Here is a 12,686-nt window from a genome sequence, read left to right as displayed (position 1 = left end):
TCCGTTGTCCTCCTGGTAAGAGCCCACACTAAAGCTGAAGGAAAATGCGGTTTGTTTCTCTGGAAACTGGCTGAGACCTTAAAGGGAAAACATCTTATTGAAATAGCTAAAACGTTATTCTGTCACTCATCCTTCACTTCTGAAGCTTGAAGCTCTTGCCCAAGGCCAGTCTTCCAGAAGAGTGCAATACAACTGACTTGAAAGTTTGTCCCATCTCTGGCACACAGACCTGCACGTGCTGTGTCTACCTGCCAGTTAGTGGCAGACTTGGTAAGGAAATGCTGCGCGTGCCCGTTATTAAATTAAACCCCATGTGTAGTTAGTATGCAAACAAGCATAGGCTTGTCGACAAAAGAGCACTGTACAGTTTCAAAATCTCCAGATTTAAAATGGATGCATTGAGCATTCCTAGGAATAGAGTGGCATGCCAGAATTCCTCATCTAAAAATGAGTAGGAAGGACTTTGGTTTGTTTCTTGACTCTTAGGTACAGTAGGGGAACGTGTTTCTCCTCATTAGAAAAAATAAGTAGGTTTTTCAGTAAAAACTCTGAATTACCCAGGCTTCATGTAGAAAGAGCTGCAAATGGTGTTTTTGTTCTCAATTTAAGTTCTGCTTGCTATTTTTTCCAAACAGGTTGTGATTAAGATGCCGCTGTTGCCATTTTATTGTGCTGTTCTTGTCAGTGAAAAGCTGTTCAAAGCAAAAGCACCTCCAAAGATGGGGTGGAGGAGGAGTAAGACCGATAAGAGACTTTTTGGTCTTTCATTTTTATCATCTTTTGGGTGGTGTTTTCTCCACAGATGGTCGCTATTCCAGGAGGAGTGTTCACAATGGGCACTGATGAGCCTGAAATACGGCAAGATGGAGAATGGCCTGCCAGAAAAGTCCATGTTAACAGTTTCTACATGGATCAGTATGAGGTCAGCAATGAGGAGTTTGAGAGATTTGTGAATTCTACTGGGTACGTTACTGAGGTAAGGCGGAAAGATACACAGACTCCTGTCATCTTTCTTTGTGTTGGCAAACCCCGTTAAAAAAGTTAGGGTTTTTTATTGGGGTTTTTTGAAGGACATCACAATACTTGCTTGGGATTTGCGTAGTAGAATATTTCTGCTGTAAATAGTGGAGAGATGAAGTTGTCTTGCCTTGCTGCCCGGGGGTCGGAAAGGGCATGAATGTGTACTCTTACATTTAGTAAGTGTCTTGATATCTGACTAAGTATCTTCCCTGCAGTATGACTGAGGCAGCCTGGGTGAAGCTAATGGATGGCTGAAGATGTCTATGCAGGGCTTTTTGGTATTTGTTTGTTTGGGTTTTTTTGACCCTTGCGTCCTAGGACATATTTGTGCCAGTACGACTATGTTGTTAGATCTTCCTTATTGTAGAGGAACAGGGGAGAAGGGATTTTAAAAAACTGTGATAGCTGAGGACTCTGCAGGCTCGTTCAGTGCAGCTCTCTGCAAATGAGCTGAGCAATAGGAAGCCCTGCTGTCTAAAGAAGATATAATAGCAAGTATAATAATAGTTTTGTGGGAATAATGGAATAAGAAAGAATATGTTACTTTTTTTTCAAGAAAGAAGGTACCTGTGCTTGAGGCTCTGATCTTTCCTGACAGTTGACTGTTCCTACACAACTTTTATAAAACCCTGACAGACCATTTTAGGCAAATAAAAGCCTTGGTAATGATCAGGTCTCAAAGGAGGCATTTTGCTAAATTCACTTGATAAACTGGTTCTCGTTAGGAAGACAGGATCCTCTGGTTGAATGAAGGGCTTCTTTTATCTGCAGCACTATTTCTGTTTTTAGGTTCTTAGCTCGGTAATTATGGAAAAAGATTGCTTAACAATTTTGAGTTTGAACAGAGCTTGTTGGAAACGGCTTCTGGAATGAGCACATGTGCAGTGGCATTTGACTATAGCACTGCATCAGATGGAGTCCGTTTCAGACAGTGCTTCATGGCTCAGCTGGTGTAGTTGGGTGCTCCACTTCTCCCTTACCTCACATGGGGCCCCTTTTTACGCTGGCTTTGGAAAAATAAGTTCAGAGTTAGAATAAACAGCAGTGATTCTGCAGGGGTTTTTTTGGGATGCAGCTGAGCATGTTTTTGTGTATTTAAATAATGTCTACATTACTGCGCATAAACAGAGCCAACCTACTTCTTGTTTTTCTTTTATTAGGGACTAGACTGAACTCCAGTGGCAAATTAAACCTGAAAGTAAATAGAAAGCTGAAGAAACAAAACCTGCAGACGTACAGCTATCTTGCTGTTAAAAAAGAAAATATTTTTGGTTCCAACTTAAAAAGCCCTTGATGGAGGCGCTCAGACTGAAATCTGGGGTCCTTCCTTTGATAACTTGTTTGCCTGTGTGTGGGTCTTTCAGATTGGGCAGGAGAGGAAAAAAAATAAGTTTCTTTCCTCTTTCCTTTCTGAAACTAAATGTATAAGGATTTTGGTCATATGCTAAAACTTCTTGCAATTTGGGTGGTGAGTGGGATCCTTCTTTCAAACTGTTTCTTGAAGGCTTCTGAGTACGCAGAAGCAGCTTATGGTGATCCTTCTCAGTCTTTGAATGCAGAATAAAATGCAGAAATTGAGAAGGGCAAATGTGTTGAATTCTGATAACATGTTTTGACTTCCCTAGGATATCAATTCCCTTAGCTTACCAAGGGAAAAAACCCTATGTTTTTTATGAACTATGATTCATTGAAATGATTTGTATTTTTTGTTTCTTTTGGCTTTACATAAAGTTAGATGCAACGATTAGGTTACTTTTAAGTCTTCTCTTGTTGTTGTGACAGCACTTTAAAGCATGGTGCTAGTGATGATGAAGGAGCAGTAACTGACAAGGCTGGAGTCTTTTACTGTGATTCCCAAAGGAAAACTAAGAGGAATGAAATACGCCTTTGAATGTTAGATCATTGGTCGCAGCATTTTAAAGCAGTTGGGGCAATTGGAACAGCATTTTTAATTAACAGAAGTAAAAACATTTGCAGAAGCTGCGAGCTGCCATCTGTCCAGTGGCTGTTGAAGTACGATGACATCCAGAGATAAAACGCTTTCTCTTCTGTTCCAAAATAGCTTCCTTGACAGAGAACTCAAAATTGCTATTAGAATTTCCTTATCCTTGATAAGATAAAGCTGTAAATGTGAGTGGCATTTTAAGAACAACATTCATTTGATAATATGGTTGAATCTTTTGTTCTTTCTATAGGCAGAGAAATTCGGTGATTCCTTTGTGTTTGAGGGAATGCTGAGTGAAGAAGTGAAGGCTGACATCCACCAGGCAGTGAGTAACACAGCAGGGTGAAGCTCACCCAGCAATCACTGGGGTAGATGTGTTAGCAGTTGTGGCAGTAATACCTAAATTATGTGACGTTCCCAAAGCCAGGTACAAAAATGGGGTTTATGGAGGAGTGTTTGGCCTAGAATAATAGACTCCCTCAAGTCTGGAGGATTTACAGTTCTATTCTGTTCTCTTTTTTTTTTAAACAAACAATAAAAAACAATCTGCTCCTGATAAGCAAAAGTCAGTATCAACCCCTTCTTGTCTTTTTTGCCTCCTAAATGAGAGCTATTTAAGACTGTAGTAAGTGGTGCCGATATAAGGCTGTTTATTTGCATTATGTGTAACGCAGTGATGATTTGGAAATTCAAATGTCAGTAGTGGCTCTACCGAGTGATGTGCTGTGTGGACAAAGAACAGGAGTGCTTCAGGCTCCAAGAGCATATGTACAAGGGACTGGCACGCTCTGCCAATGCAGTCTTATGTCCAAAGACAGTGTGTAAATCCCAGATCCTACCAGTTTAAGAAAATGGGGATAATCTGTGTATCTGATATGATAGCAAGGCTGGCACGAGTGTGTTTTCTAGGTTAACTACAGGCAAATATTCCAAAGAAGTGCCATTTCTATGGCAGATCTGAGTTGATAAGCCATTTGCAACATTTGCAATAGAATAAGGAGTCTTGAATTTACTGTGCTCCCTGCATCTCTGTAGATACAGATTGTGTACGCCTTCCTGTTTTTTCAGTTCTCTTCATCTTGCTAGAGCAGCATAGTGATCCTGGTAGGTGCAGTGCTGATTAAACTAGAGCTGATCAAGTACTCCTGTTGAGTGGAAGTGAATATTGTTTTTTTAAAAAAATAAAGTTGGGTAGCCAAGCATCCCTGCCCCCTCTTCCCCTTTTTCTGTTGTGAATGTGTTGCTGAGCCTTTCTTAAGCTTCATTTACCTCCTCCTTAACCTTAACAGGTCACTTAACCTTTACAGCTCCTGATAGTAAGTAGATTACGTCTTGTCATCTCCTGGATGAATTTATCTGCTTTGAGTAGAAGTTTGGACAAGATGATCTCCTGAGGTCCCTTCCCATCAGAATTATCCTCAGGTCTGATGAACACATTGCTGTTTCCAGATCTCTTGTCCAGTACCTTTAAGAAGGCCTTAGAAATGAAACGTTCTGATGCGCGTAATGTGGCAATTCTGGACGGTGTGTGGTTTCAAGTTGCATTTACTGTGGATGGGAATGTCTGGCTTTCTGGTTAATTTTCTTTTGGATCAGCAAAGCTAACTTGGCTCATTCTGCAACTGCTTGAATCAACACAGGGAAGCAGGATGTACGCAAGGCAGGGATAAGGTAGCAGCAGGACTGAAATGGCATCTTTTGCAATAGTTCAGTTAGATATAAGTAAGTGTGAAGTGAAACTGCACCTATAGAGGAGCACAACTTTTTCTTTGAAAGTAAAATAAATGCAGATGGGTTCATCCCATCTTCACAACAGAAAATTCCACTGTAAGTATTAGAGAAATTCTTTTTCCTGTCTGAGTTCTGTGATGCAGAAACCCCTGAATCGGGCTCCCTGTTTTAAGGAAAACAAACTGTAAGAATGCTGCTGTGAGCTCAGTCTTGGCTATTTGTGTAAACACGTACACAATATTGGGAGCCACTTTCCTGGGTGTGTCAGCCAAATTTTAAAGTGCTGGCTGTAATGCTAACAGAACAAGTATTATGCCAGAGAGCTGGAATGGAGCCCAAACTGGTCTCTTTAGCTGCTGCTCTACGAAGGTTTGCTCTATTTGTTAAAAGTAAACTTCAGGAGATTGTCCTTTTGCTATGTTTTCAGGTCATTTATTATTAGGGCATTTTGCAAGTTGCTAGCATGCAGATCATTGCCGGAATAGAGACAGAGAAAGATTGTACTAATTATTTGGGTAAAGTTACCTGGAGAATAGTGACTGCCTGCCTTGTAGTTTGGCACTTGACTTTATTCTGATGCTGTGGTCAACTTTGTGTTCTAAAACACTGCAATACTGTGAGGAGGTGAAAAAGAAACTAGAAGCTGCTTTTCTTCCTCCTTTCTGCTTGCCCCCTCACCAGCAACATACCATAAAATCCAACTTTCAGCAAGGAAGTTCCTTCTGCAAGAAGGTGTCAGAAGGCAGCTCAGTGGTGGAGCTGGAAAGGTAACTCTTACGTCTGAAGATACAGCTTAGAATTCTATCTGTATATGCTTGTGCCTCTCAAAACTATGTCTTTTTGTTGTTATAGTATGTGTTTTCTGTGAGAGGTCAGAAATGTTGAGAGTACTGTGCAGACCTTAGTTGTTTTGAGGGTTTTTGGGTTTTGGGACAGTGCAATTCGTAGACCAGAACATGCAAGCATCTTTCAGTTGCAGGGAAGGGAAGCATCAGCCGTGGGGATGTGGTGTTAGGGTATAATGTAGTCAGACTGCTTCTCAGACAACTGGATTCTGTGTAGGCCATGCTTATCACAGATAATTGAAACTAATAAAATACAGAAAACTGCTAATGCAGATTGTGCTTTCAAGTAATAAGTTTCTATAGACAACTTGCAAGGAACTTAATGCTAAAATGCAGAAGCATCCCAGCTATGGAGCAGGGACTTTAAGGGTTCTGCAAAAGCAAATTCTTCCTAGGGATCTGCAAGCTTAAATTAAACAATGGAAAATAAAAGTTAGTTTCTTGTTACATTGCCCAAAATATTTAAATTCTACTAGTGTCTGCTGGGGAAGAATGCTGAAAGGAGTCTAATACTACTCAATTACTTGTAAAAGATGCTCACTTTTTTTTTTTAACTTGGCTACTGCAGTGTAACCGTTCAAATGTAATGAGAAAAAGTGTAAGTTATATGAAGTTGATTTGCATCAGCAAATTGTAAGAGTCAGCAGTAGAGAAGATCAAGGCTTTTTTCTCAATGTATACCTTAGTCAATTAGTATTTTAGCTTGTGGTATGTACCTTCTTGAATCATAACTATTGCCATGAAAAGCAGAAATAAGATATAAACGTTGTTGTGTTGCTGGTACTGAAAATCCCTCCTCCAAATTGATGGGAGAAAGGACTGTATTTTTACTTTGCTTTAGTGGCTCAGGTGTGTTTTGGTAAGGCTTGTCTCCAGTTGAAACACAGGGGTGCTACATGCAGATGGGAATATAGGGGAAGAGCAACAGGAATGTGTATTTTGCAAGTAGTATTTCACACGCAGTAGAAAAAATTGGGGAAAGGTGGAAGTGAATATATTGAACCAAATGGTATATAACAGCTCCTATAAATAATGAGGTGCAGATGTCTGTTTGGTAGTATCTGGGAGTTTTGCTCTGTTTGGCCACTTCGGCTTCTCTAGTTCTTAAACCAGACAAATTTATCATAGGCCCTCAAGGGAAGCAGACAGCTAAATTAGAACAGAGGTGGGGCTGGTGAAAGCTAATGCAGGAGCAAACCAGCTGAGCACGTAGAATAATTGTTGGAGCTTTGGGTGTGCATTTCCTGGAGGTGAGGTGGTCTCCCAGATAGCCACTGCTACAGGAATGTAGGTTGGACCTAACCCTCCTCTGGAAGGGAAGCAGTAAAAAGGGGTGTAGCAGCCAATAATTGAATTGTTCTATATTTCTGGGAACTCAAGTTTTAGTTTTGGCCTCCAAGTTTGCGGTGGTAACATGGCAGAGAGCGAAAATTTAGCACTCTGACAGATGAGGGTGTTTCGGATAGAATTGGCGAGGACTTTTTCAAACAGAAAAGGATTTTCTAGGGCGAGGGTGGAAGGTCCTTTGAAGCCAAAATGTTTTGTGTGGGCTTAACAAGTTTTGATTGCTTCACGTATTAAAATCAGTTCTCAGGCTAGCAGATTAAAACCAACTACTAATTCCTGCATCTATTAGAGCTATTAAGCTATGGCCTTGCTTGGGTTCCTGGCCTTTGGTTTAGGTGTCATAGATAAAACGCAGCCTAGAATTAGCAATAGCTTGGCACTCTTAGATTATTTTTTTTTCTTTCTTTCTCTTTTGAGAGAATTTGGGGAAATGAAAAAAGCTCAAAATGTAGAGGCTTTGCTATTATTTTATGACTAAACTGTTTTCCTGCTCTTAAGGGGGAAGTAGAGAGGGGGAAATGCGTGCCCAGTGCTATTATTCCATGGCGTTGTGAAATGCCATTTATATGGTGTTTTAATGTATCCTAGGGCAAAAAGCATGGGGATTGTGTCTGCGAAATGAGAAGGTACCGAGGCGCGCTTGCCAGGGAACGGATTTGAGAGCTCTTGCAAATAACTGCAAGAGTTTCGCTTGCTGTGCAGCTACCGTGAAAAAGGTAAACAGGATAGCACTTACCCAGACTGGAGTACAGACGTGTGCGCTGGAGAGCCGCGGGAACACTTTAATTCTTGGCTTGTGGAAGATAAATTCTGCAGTTCAGAGACTGAAAGCATACAAATCTGTGGACTTCACTTGTCTTTAGGAGGTATTGAATCTTTGGTGTGAGAATGCGATGAAATTGGTTCACTGGCAGACCTGAGCAAATATTTCTAAGGAGTTCTGGCCAGTCTAGAACTACTGGGTACTACTTTCATCCCTGTTTGCATGGAAACCACCGCGGTGGTCTTGAGATGTGCAATTCACCTATTTATAGCAGTGCCTCTAGCCTGAAACTCAAATGGCATAGCCCTGTTCTAAAAACTGAAAACAGGATGCGTTTCAAATGAGTGTTTCAAATTCTTAAGGAAATGAGCAACATGTGCAGGTAGGATGGCAGTGCTGGTGTTCGCAGCGGTTACTGTGGAGAATGTACCCTCTGGCAGCATGCAGTAACTTCCTTACCTGTGGCTTGCGGGGAGCAGGTAGGTTATTGCATGGTTTGTCTGATACTGTTAAAGTGTCAACATACATGGGATGCATAAGCAGAAGTTGATGAATACGCTTATTGCTACTTTAAGGGTAATTTTTTTCTCTACCACACTTGGCTGTTGCTTTTTCAGGGGCCTTTCAGAGAGGAAACTGAAATCAAAGGAAGAGGTGGGTGAGCCCATTTATTGTAGACCCCAATGCTTCAGCTGTCCCCGTAAGGACTTGGGAAGATGGAGCTATTGCACTGTTCGTCTCTTATCTTCTTATGCTGTACTCCCACTGTTGGGGTAAAGAGCCATGTGCAGGAAGCATCTCTCACTGGGAGTTACCAGTAATATCAGTCCATATTTATCAGTATAGACTACAACTTTAAAGCGGAGCACTGCTTGTGCCTCAGGCTGTAGATATATCTGTGCATGCCTCGTTTTCTTAAAGCTCATACTTATTTGGTAATTGGAAAAAATGACTAGCTTGAGTGCAGCTTTAAATGTTGGCTGAAAAATAGCCTTCCAGAGACTGAACTCACCAGGAATATCAGTTCTTCAAAAGAAGCTTCTTTGGATTCCAAAACTTGCACTTAATGAATCTTACTGGATTTTAGCATCAAATATTTTTGGTTATTTTTCTTGGAGGATTGACATAGCTGTGAAGTATTACACTGTTTGAATGAGATTGAATGACCTTCTCTTACGCGAAGGAAAAGGTCCCTTCCTAAAAGTGAAGTGCTAGTTTCCAATTACGTCTGAAATCTTTTCTCTAACTGATGACTTGGAATGTATTTGTTCTTATTCTATAAAGCTGCTGCCTTTTCTTTTTGTAGTACTGCAATTTCAAACTACTTTAACATATTGGGACTTAAGGCAAACAATATCAATATTCAATATTAAAGGAAACGCTGTACTGCTTTCATTTCTGAGCTAATGAGGGAGGCTAGAAACCTTAGAAAAGGAGAATGAAAACAGATTCTTCTGTAATTAGAGCTTTTGGGGAGCTGGGACTTTTAATTGATGTAATAAATAGCATGAGACTTAGAGTAGCATTGCAGAAGCTGGCAACATCAAGTGTTAGCTATCTTCTGGAAAAAATACTCAACTGTCTACTTCTAAGCGGTTTCAGTGTGTTTAATTACTGATTTGGCGGAGAATTTGACAATCACGTTTCAGTTTATGTACATAATCACGGAAGATTTGTTCTTCTCTGCGGAGTATCTTCAAGTACAAACAGGAATTACAGCTGTGTCTGTGGCTTGTGGCTCCCTTACGCAGCCGCTGTGGCAAGCCCGAGAGCGCTCCGCTCTTTGCCTTGCGCCTTGCAGCGGCCGTCGCGGCCACGCTGCCTACATGGCCACGTCTCGCGGCCTCGGTTACGGCTGTTTCGCCTTAAACACCAGCCCCTGGCTGCGGGTGTGAGGCGCCGCGCAGAAGTCGGGCGGGCTCGGCCGTTCTCTGTGTGCCGATGACAAGGAGGAGCGGAGCCGCAGGCGGGGGACAATGACAGTGGCTCATCTGTTGCGCAGTAATTGTTTTTATTTCTTATCTTCTTATGCTTACTCCCACTGTTGGGGTAAAGAGCGATGTGCAGGAAGCATCTCTCACTGGGAGTTACCAGTAATATCAGTCCATATAAGTACAAACTACAACTTTAAAGCGGGGCTAAAAATGTTCTATTTCCTGCCTGCCTCTTTCTGCGGTAGTTCATTCATCACCTGCTCAGGGTTTAGGATATGGCTGAGAGGAGGAAAAATTGATGGAGATTTATGTGCATCTGCCTTACATGGATGAAATAAAACCCCATCCAAAAATTACATTCTTCACCTAATAACTGATTTTTTTCTCACGTCCTGTCAATGCTGGCAATGAGGGTGTCCAGACCACTGGGTGTATTTCCCAGAGATAATGCTTCATAACTTCAGTGCTTCCAGCCTGTGCACACATTGCTTTTGCAGCCAAGAGGATGCTTTTGCAAACTCAAGATGTACAGTGCTCAACACCGCGTTCAAACACGCGGTAACTTATTAACTCGGCTTCTGAAACGGCAGTGCACGTATCTGTCTTGAAGAACCCACTGCTTAATAAACTATTTTTGAAGTGGTTTCCACACTTAGACTACTTTTCACTCAGAAAATCTCTTTTCAGACAGTTGATTCCTAAATTGCTAAAGCTCTTACTCTGCAGTAACTTCTGTTTCTTTCAAATGTTTATCTTTACCTAGTGTATGCAGGCCTTATTATATTAAAATAGCTTTATAGTGCTGTAGCACATCAAAAAGATGTTTGGTGCTACACGTCTGGACAACAGTAGGAATTTCTCATTATCTTATGGGCCTGATTTAAGGATAAAGTTTACACCTTTGTCATTTCAAGTGACTTGGTGCATGTTAGAAATGGAATTAGAGTCAAGATTAGCTACTCAGTAGAGCTTATTTTTGGTAATTTTTCTAATACATAAATGTGATTTGAATGTGAAATTTGGGGCTAAAGTGGGGGTTGTTATTTCCGAACACAGCCAGTGCCATGTTAGGTACAAGGCTAATACACATGGTTTCATGGTTATTGGCTGGCTTTTTTGGGTCTTTTTGGGTGTGTTTTTAAGGGTATTCGACTACGGCTTTTGCAGTACCGGTAATGGTGTAATGCTGCTGCAACTGACTTTCCTGATGTTCCCCCATCGGTTTTTTTATGTATATCTAGGAGGAAATTTTCTTCAAGATAAATGTGAAGTAGTCTAACAGTCTTGAAATCACGAGTTAATGGAGCAATTAAAGTTAGGATATCCTAGCCTACCTTGAAAAGAAAATTGAATACTTGAAACTTTGAATTTTATGCAGGCTGATAGTGGGAGCACAGGCTTCAGTTCTGCAAATTGCTTCTTTTGAGTGGAAAACTTGCAGGTCAGAATTAACTGTTAGTGCATCTTCCCGGTGTTATCATATCACGTTCTCTTCTCTTAACAGCGCTACGACTCCCTGACAAGTGGAACAGTGAGTTCTTAAAGTTTAATCCTGCGACAGAGTGCTGGATAATCCAAGTTTTCAGCTGGATCGGACCAAAACGAGCACTCAGCTTCTCCACCTCCGAAATGTGCTTTGCTCCTAGAGCTGCATTTCCTTGTAGATGGAGGCAGTGGTGTCGTGTCTGCGGGGCAGTTATCTTTAAGCAGGTCTGTTACGGGTGATAGGCTGTGCTGTGAAGAGTTAACCAGAAGGAAGGAGGTGGTGTCCTCTAGTTCGGTACCTCTTAGGGATCCACTCAGCAGCATATGCTGCTATTTTTACGGAATGAAGCTGCTGCCAGCCTGCGGAACACATGTTTCGGAGTGAAGCATGAGAATGCTAAGCATTATGAAAGTAACTAAGCTCATTAGTGGCAAGGGAGGGCTTTGCTGTATTAACTGTGGTGTTGTAATAGCTCTGTCTAATTAGCTCTTCTGCTAATTTGATTTAGAGCAATTAAAAGCTTTAAAGACTTCTGAGAAGTTTTTTGAAAGGACTTTGTATTTCAGGTACATGAGTTCCTCTTTCGGAAGGAGCATCTTGGTGCATGCTCACTGGTGCCAGTGGCTGACTTAGATTAGTTTCCAATTAATTATTGAAGGCTCTACGTCGTCTATCACCGTTATCACTGTCCTAGTACTGTATGTGTAACTCCTCTAAAGATCTGGGTGTTCCGCAAAGACTGGCAGCCATTTGGTGGTCGGGTCAGCAGAGGCAGAAACAGAAGATGTGCACACATAGTGCTCTCATGCGGAGAGACTTTATTTTTCTCTGTTTAAAATAAACCATTCTGATTGAAAGCATCTGCTTTTTCTTTTGCATAACAAAAATGTTTTCCAAAATTCAAGTCGTCTAGCGTGTAAGTCTTTGCGGTCTCCTGCAGAGATTTTTAATTTATAAAAATGTGTTGTGCTTAGAAACATATCGGGATGAAATCTTACTTTTCGTCTCTCAGATTCATGGAGAACCTTTAGCAAATGGTACTGAGGCTCTCTTATCTTCTTTAAAGAGCTGGAAAATTCTAACTTTGGATGTCTGTCCTATCTTGAGTATAGATTAAAGGTTAAAGCTCAAAATATGCAAGGAACTGGTTAAATCAGACTAGTTTTAAGCCTATTTACGGTAATATCTGTTTAGGAGTGTGGTCATTCCAAGGCTTTAGTGCTAGGAGAGTTGAGCTGAGTATCTCTCTGAATGAAGATACCATCTTTGGGTTTGAAAGCTCAGTAACAGCTGTAGTTTCTAGTAAGAGGTTAAATACCTCTCATCCTTTTTTTGAAAAGGGTGAGGGCTCTGCTTGTGGGGAGAATGTTCTTGGCTTTGTTAGACACTGAGCCAGACTTATGTGGTTTCTGGTGTAGATTTATGTGCTTGTCATGCTAGGGAGATCGGAAAGCAGGATCTTTAAGAGATGTCATTATTTAGTAGTATGCCTGAAGGGTCCCATTTAGATGGAGAGCATGTGGACAGAACGTCTCAGTCATCAGCAAGCTGCTGAGAACAGCTTTATTTCTTTTGTAGTTAATACCGATGTCTTCTCTTCACTGGCTTTGGAAGA

At 41.2% G+C, this 12,686-nt stretch overlaps 1 protein-coding gene across 1 annotated transcript in view; it reads left to right on the top strand.

Moving 5' to 3' along the window:
* Positions 1-802: 802 nt before the first annotated feature.
* The window catches only part of SUMF1 (sulfatase modifying factor 1), a 31,158-nt gene continuing 19,274 nt past the window's right edge, over positions 803-12,686 (top strand). Inside the window, exons 1-2 of the mRNA XM_010284293.1 lie at positions 803-976; positions 3,216-3,290. Coding sequence (XP_010282595.1) covers positions 803-976; positions 3,216-3,290 — 249 coding nt within the window. The remainder of the gene's footprint in view (positions 977-3,215; positions 3,291-12,686) is intronic.

The sequence above is a fragment of the Phaethon lepturus genome, unplaced genomic scaffold, assembly GCF_000687285.1.
Source record: "Phaethon lepturus isolate BGI_N335 unplaced genomic scaffold, ASM68728v1 scaffold41993, whole genome shotgun sequence".
NCBI classification, from domain to species: domain Eukaryota; kingdom Metazoa; phylum Chordata; class Aves; order Phaethontiformes; family Phaethontidae; genus Phaethon; species Phaethon lepturus.
Note: the sequence above shows the minus strand (reverse complement) of the source record. Positions and strands in the feature narration are given on the sequence as shown.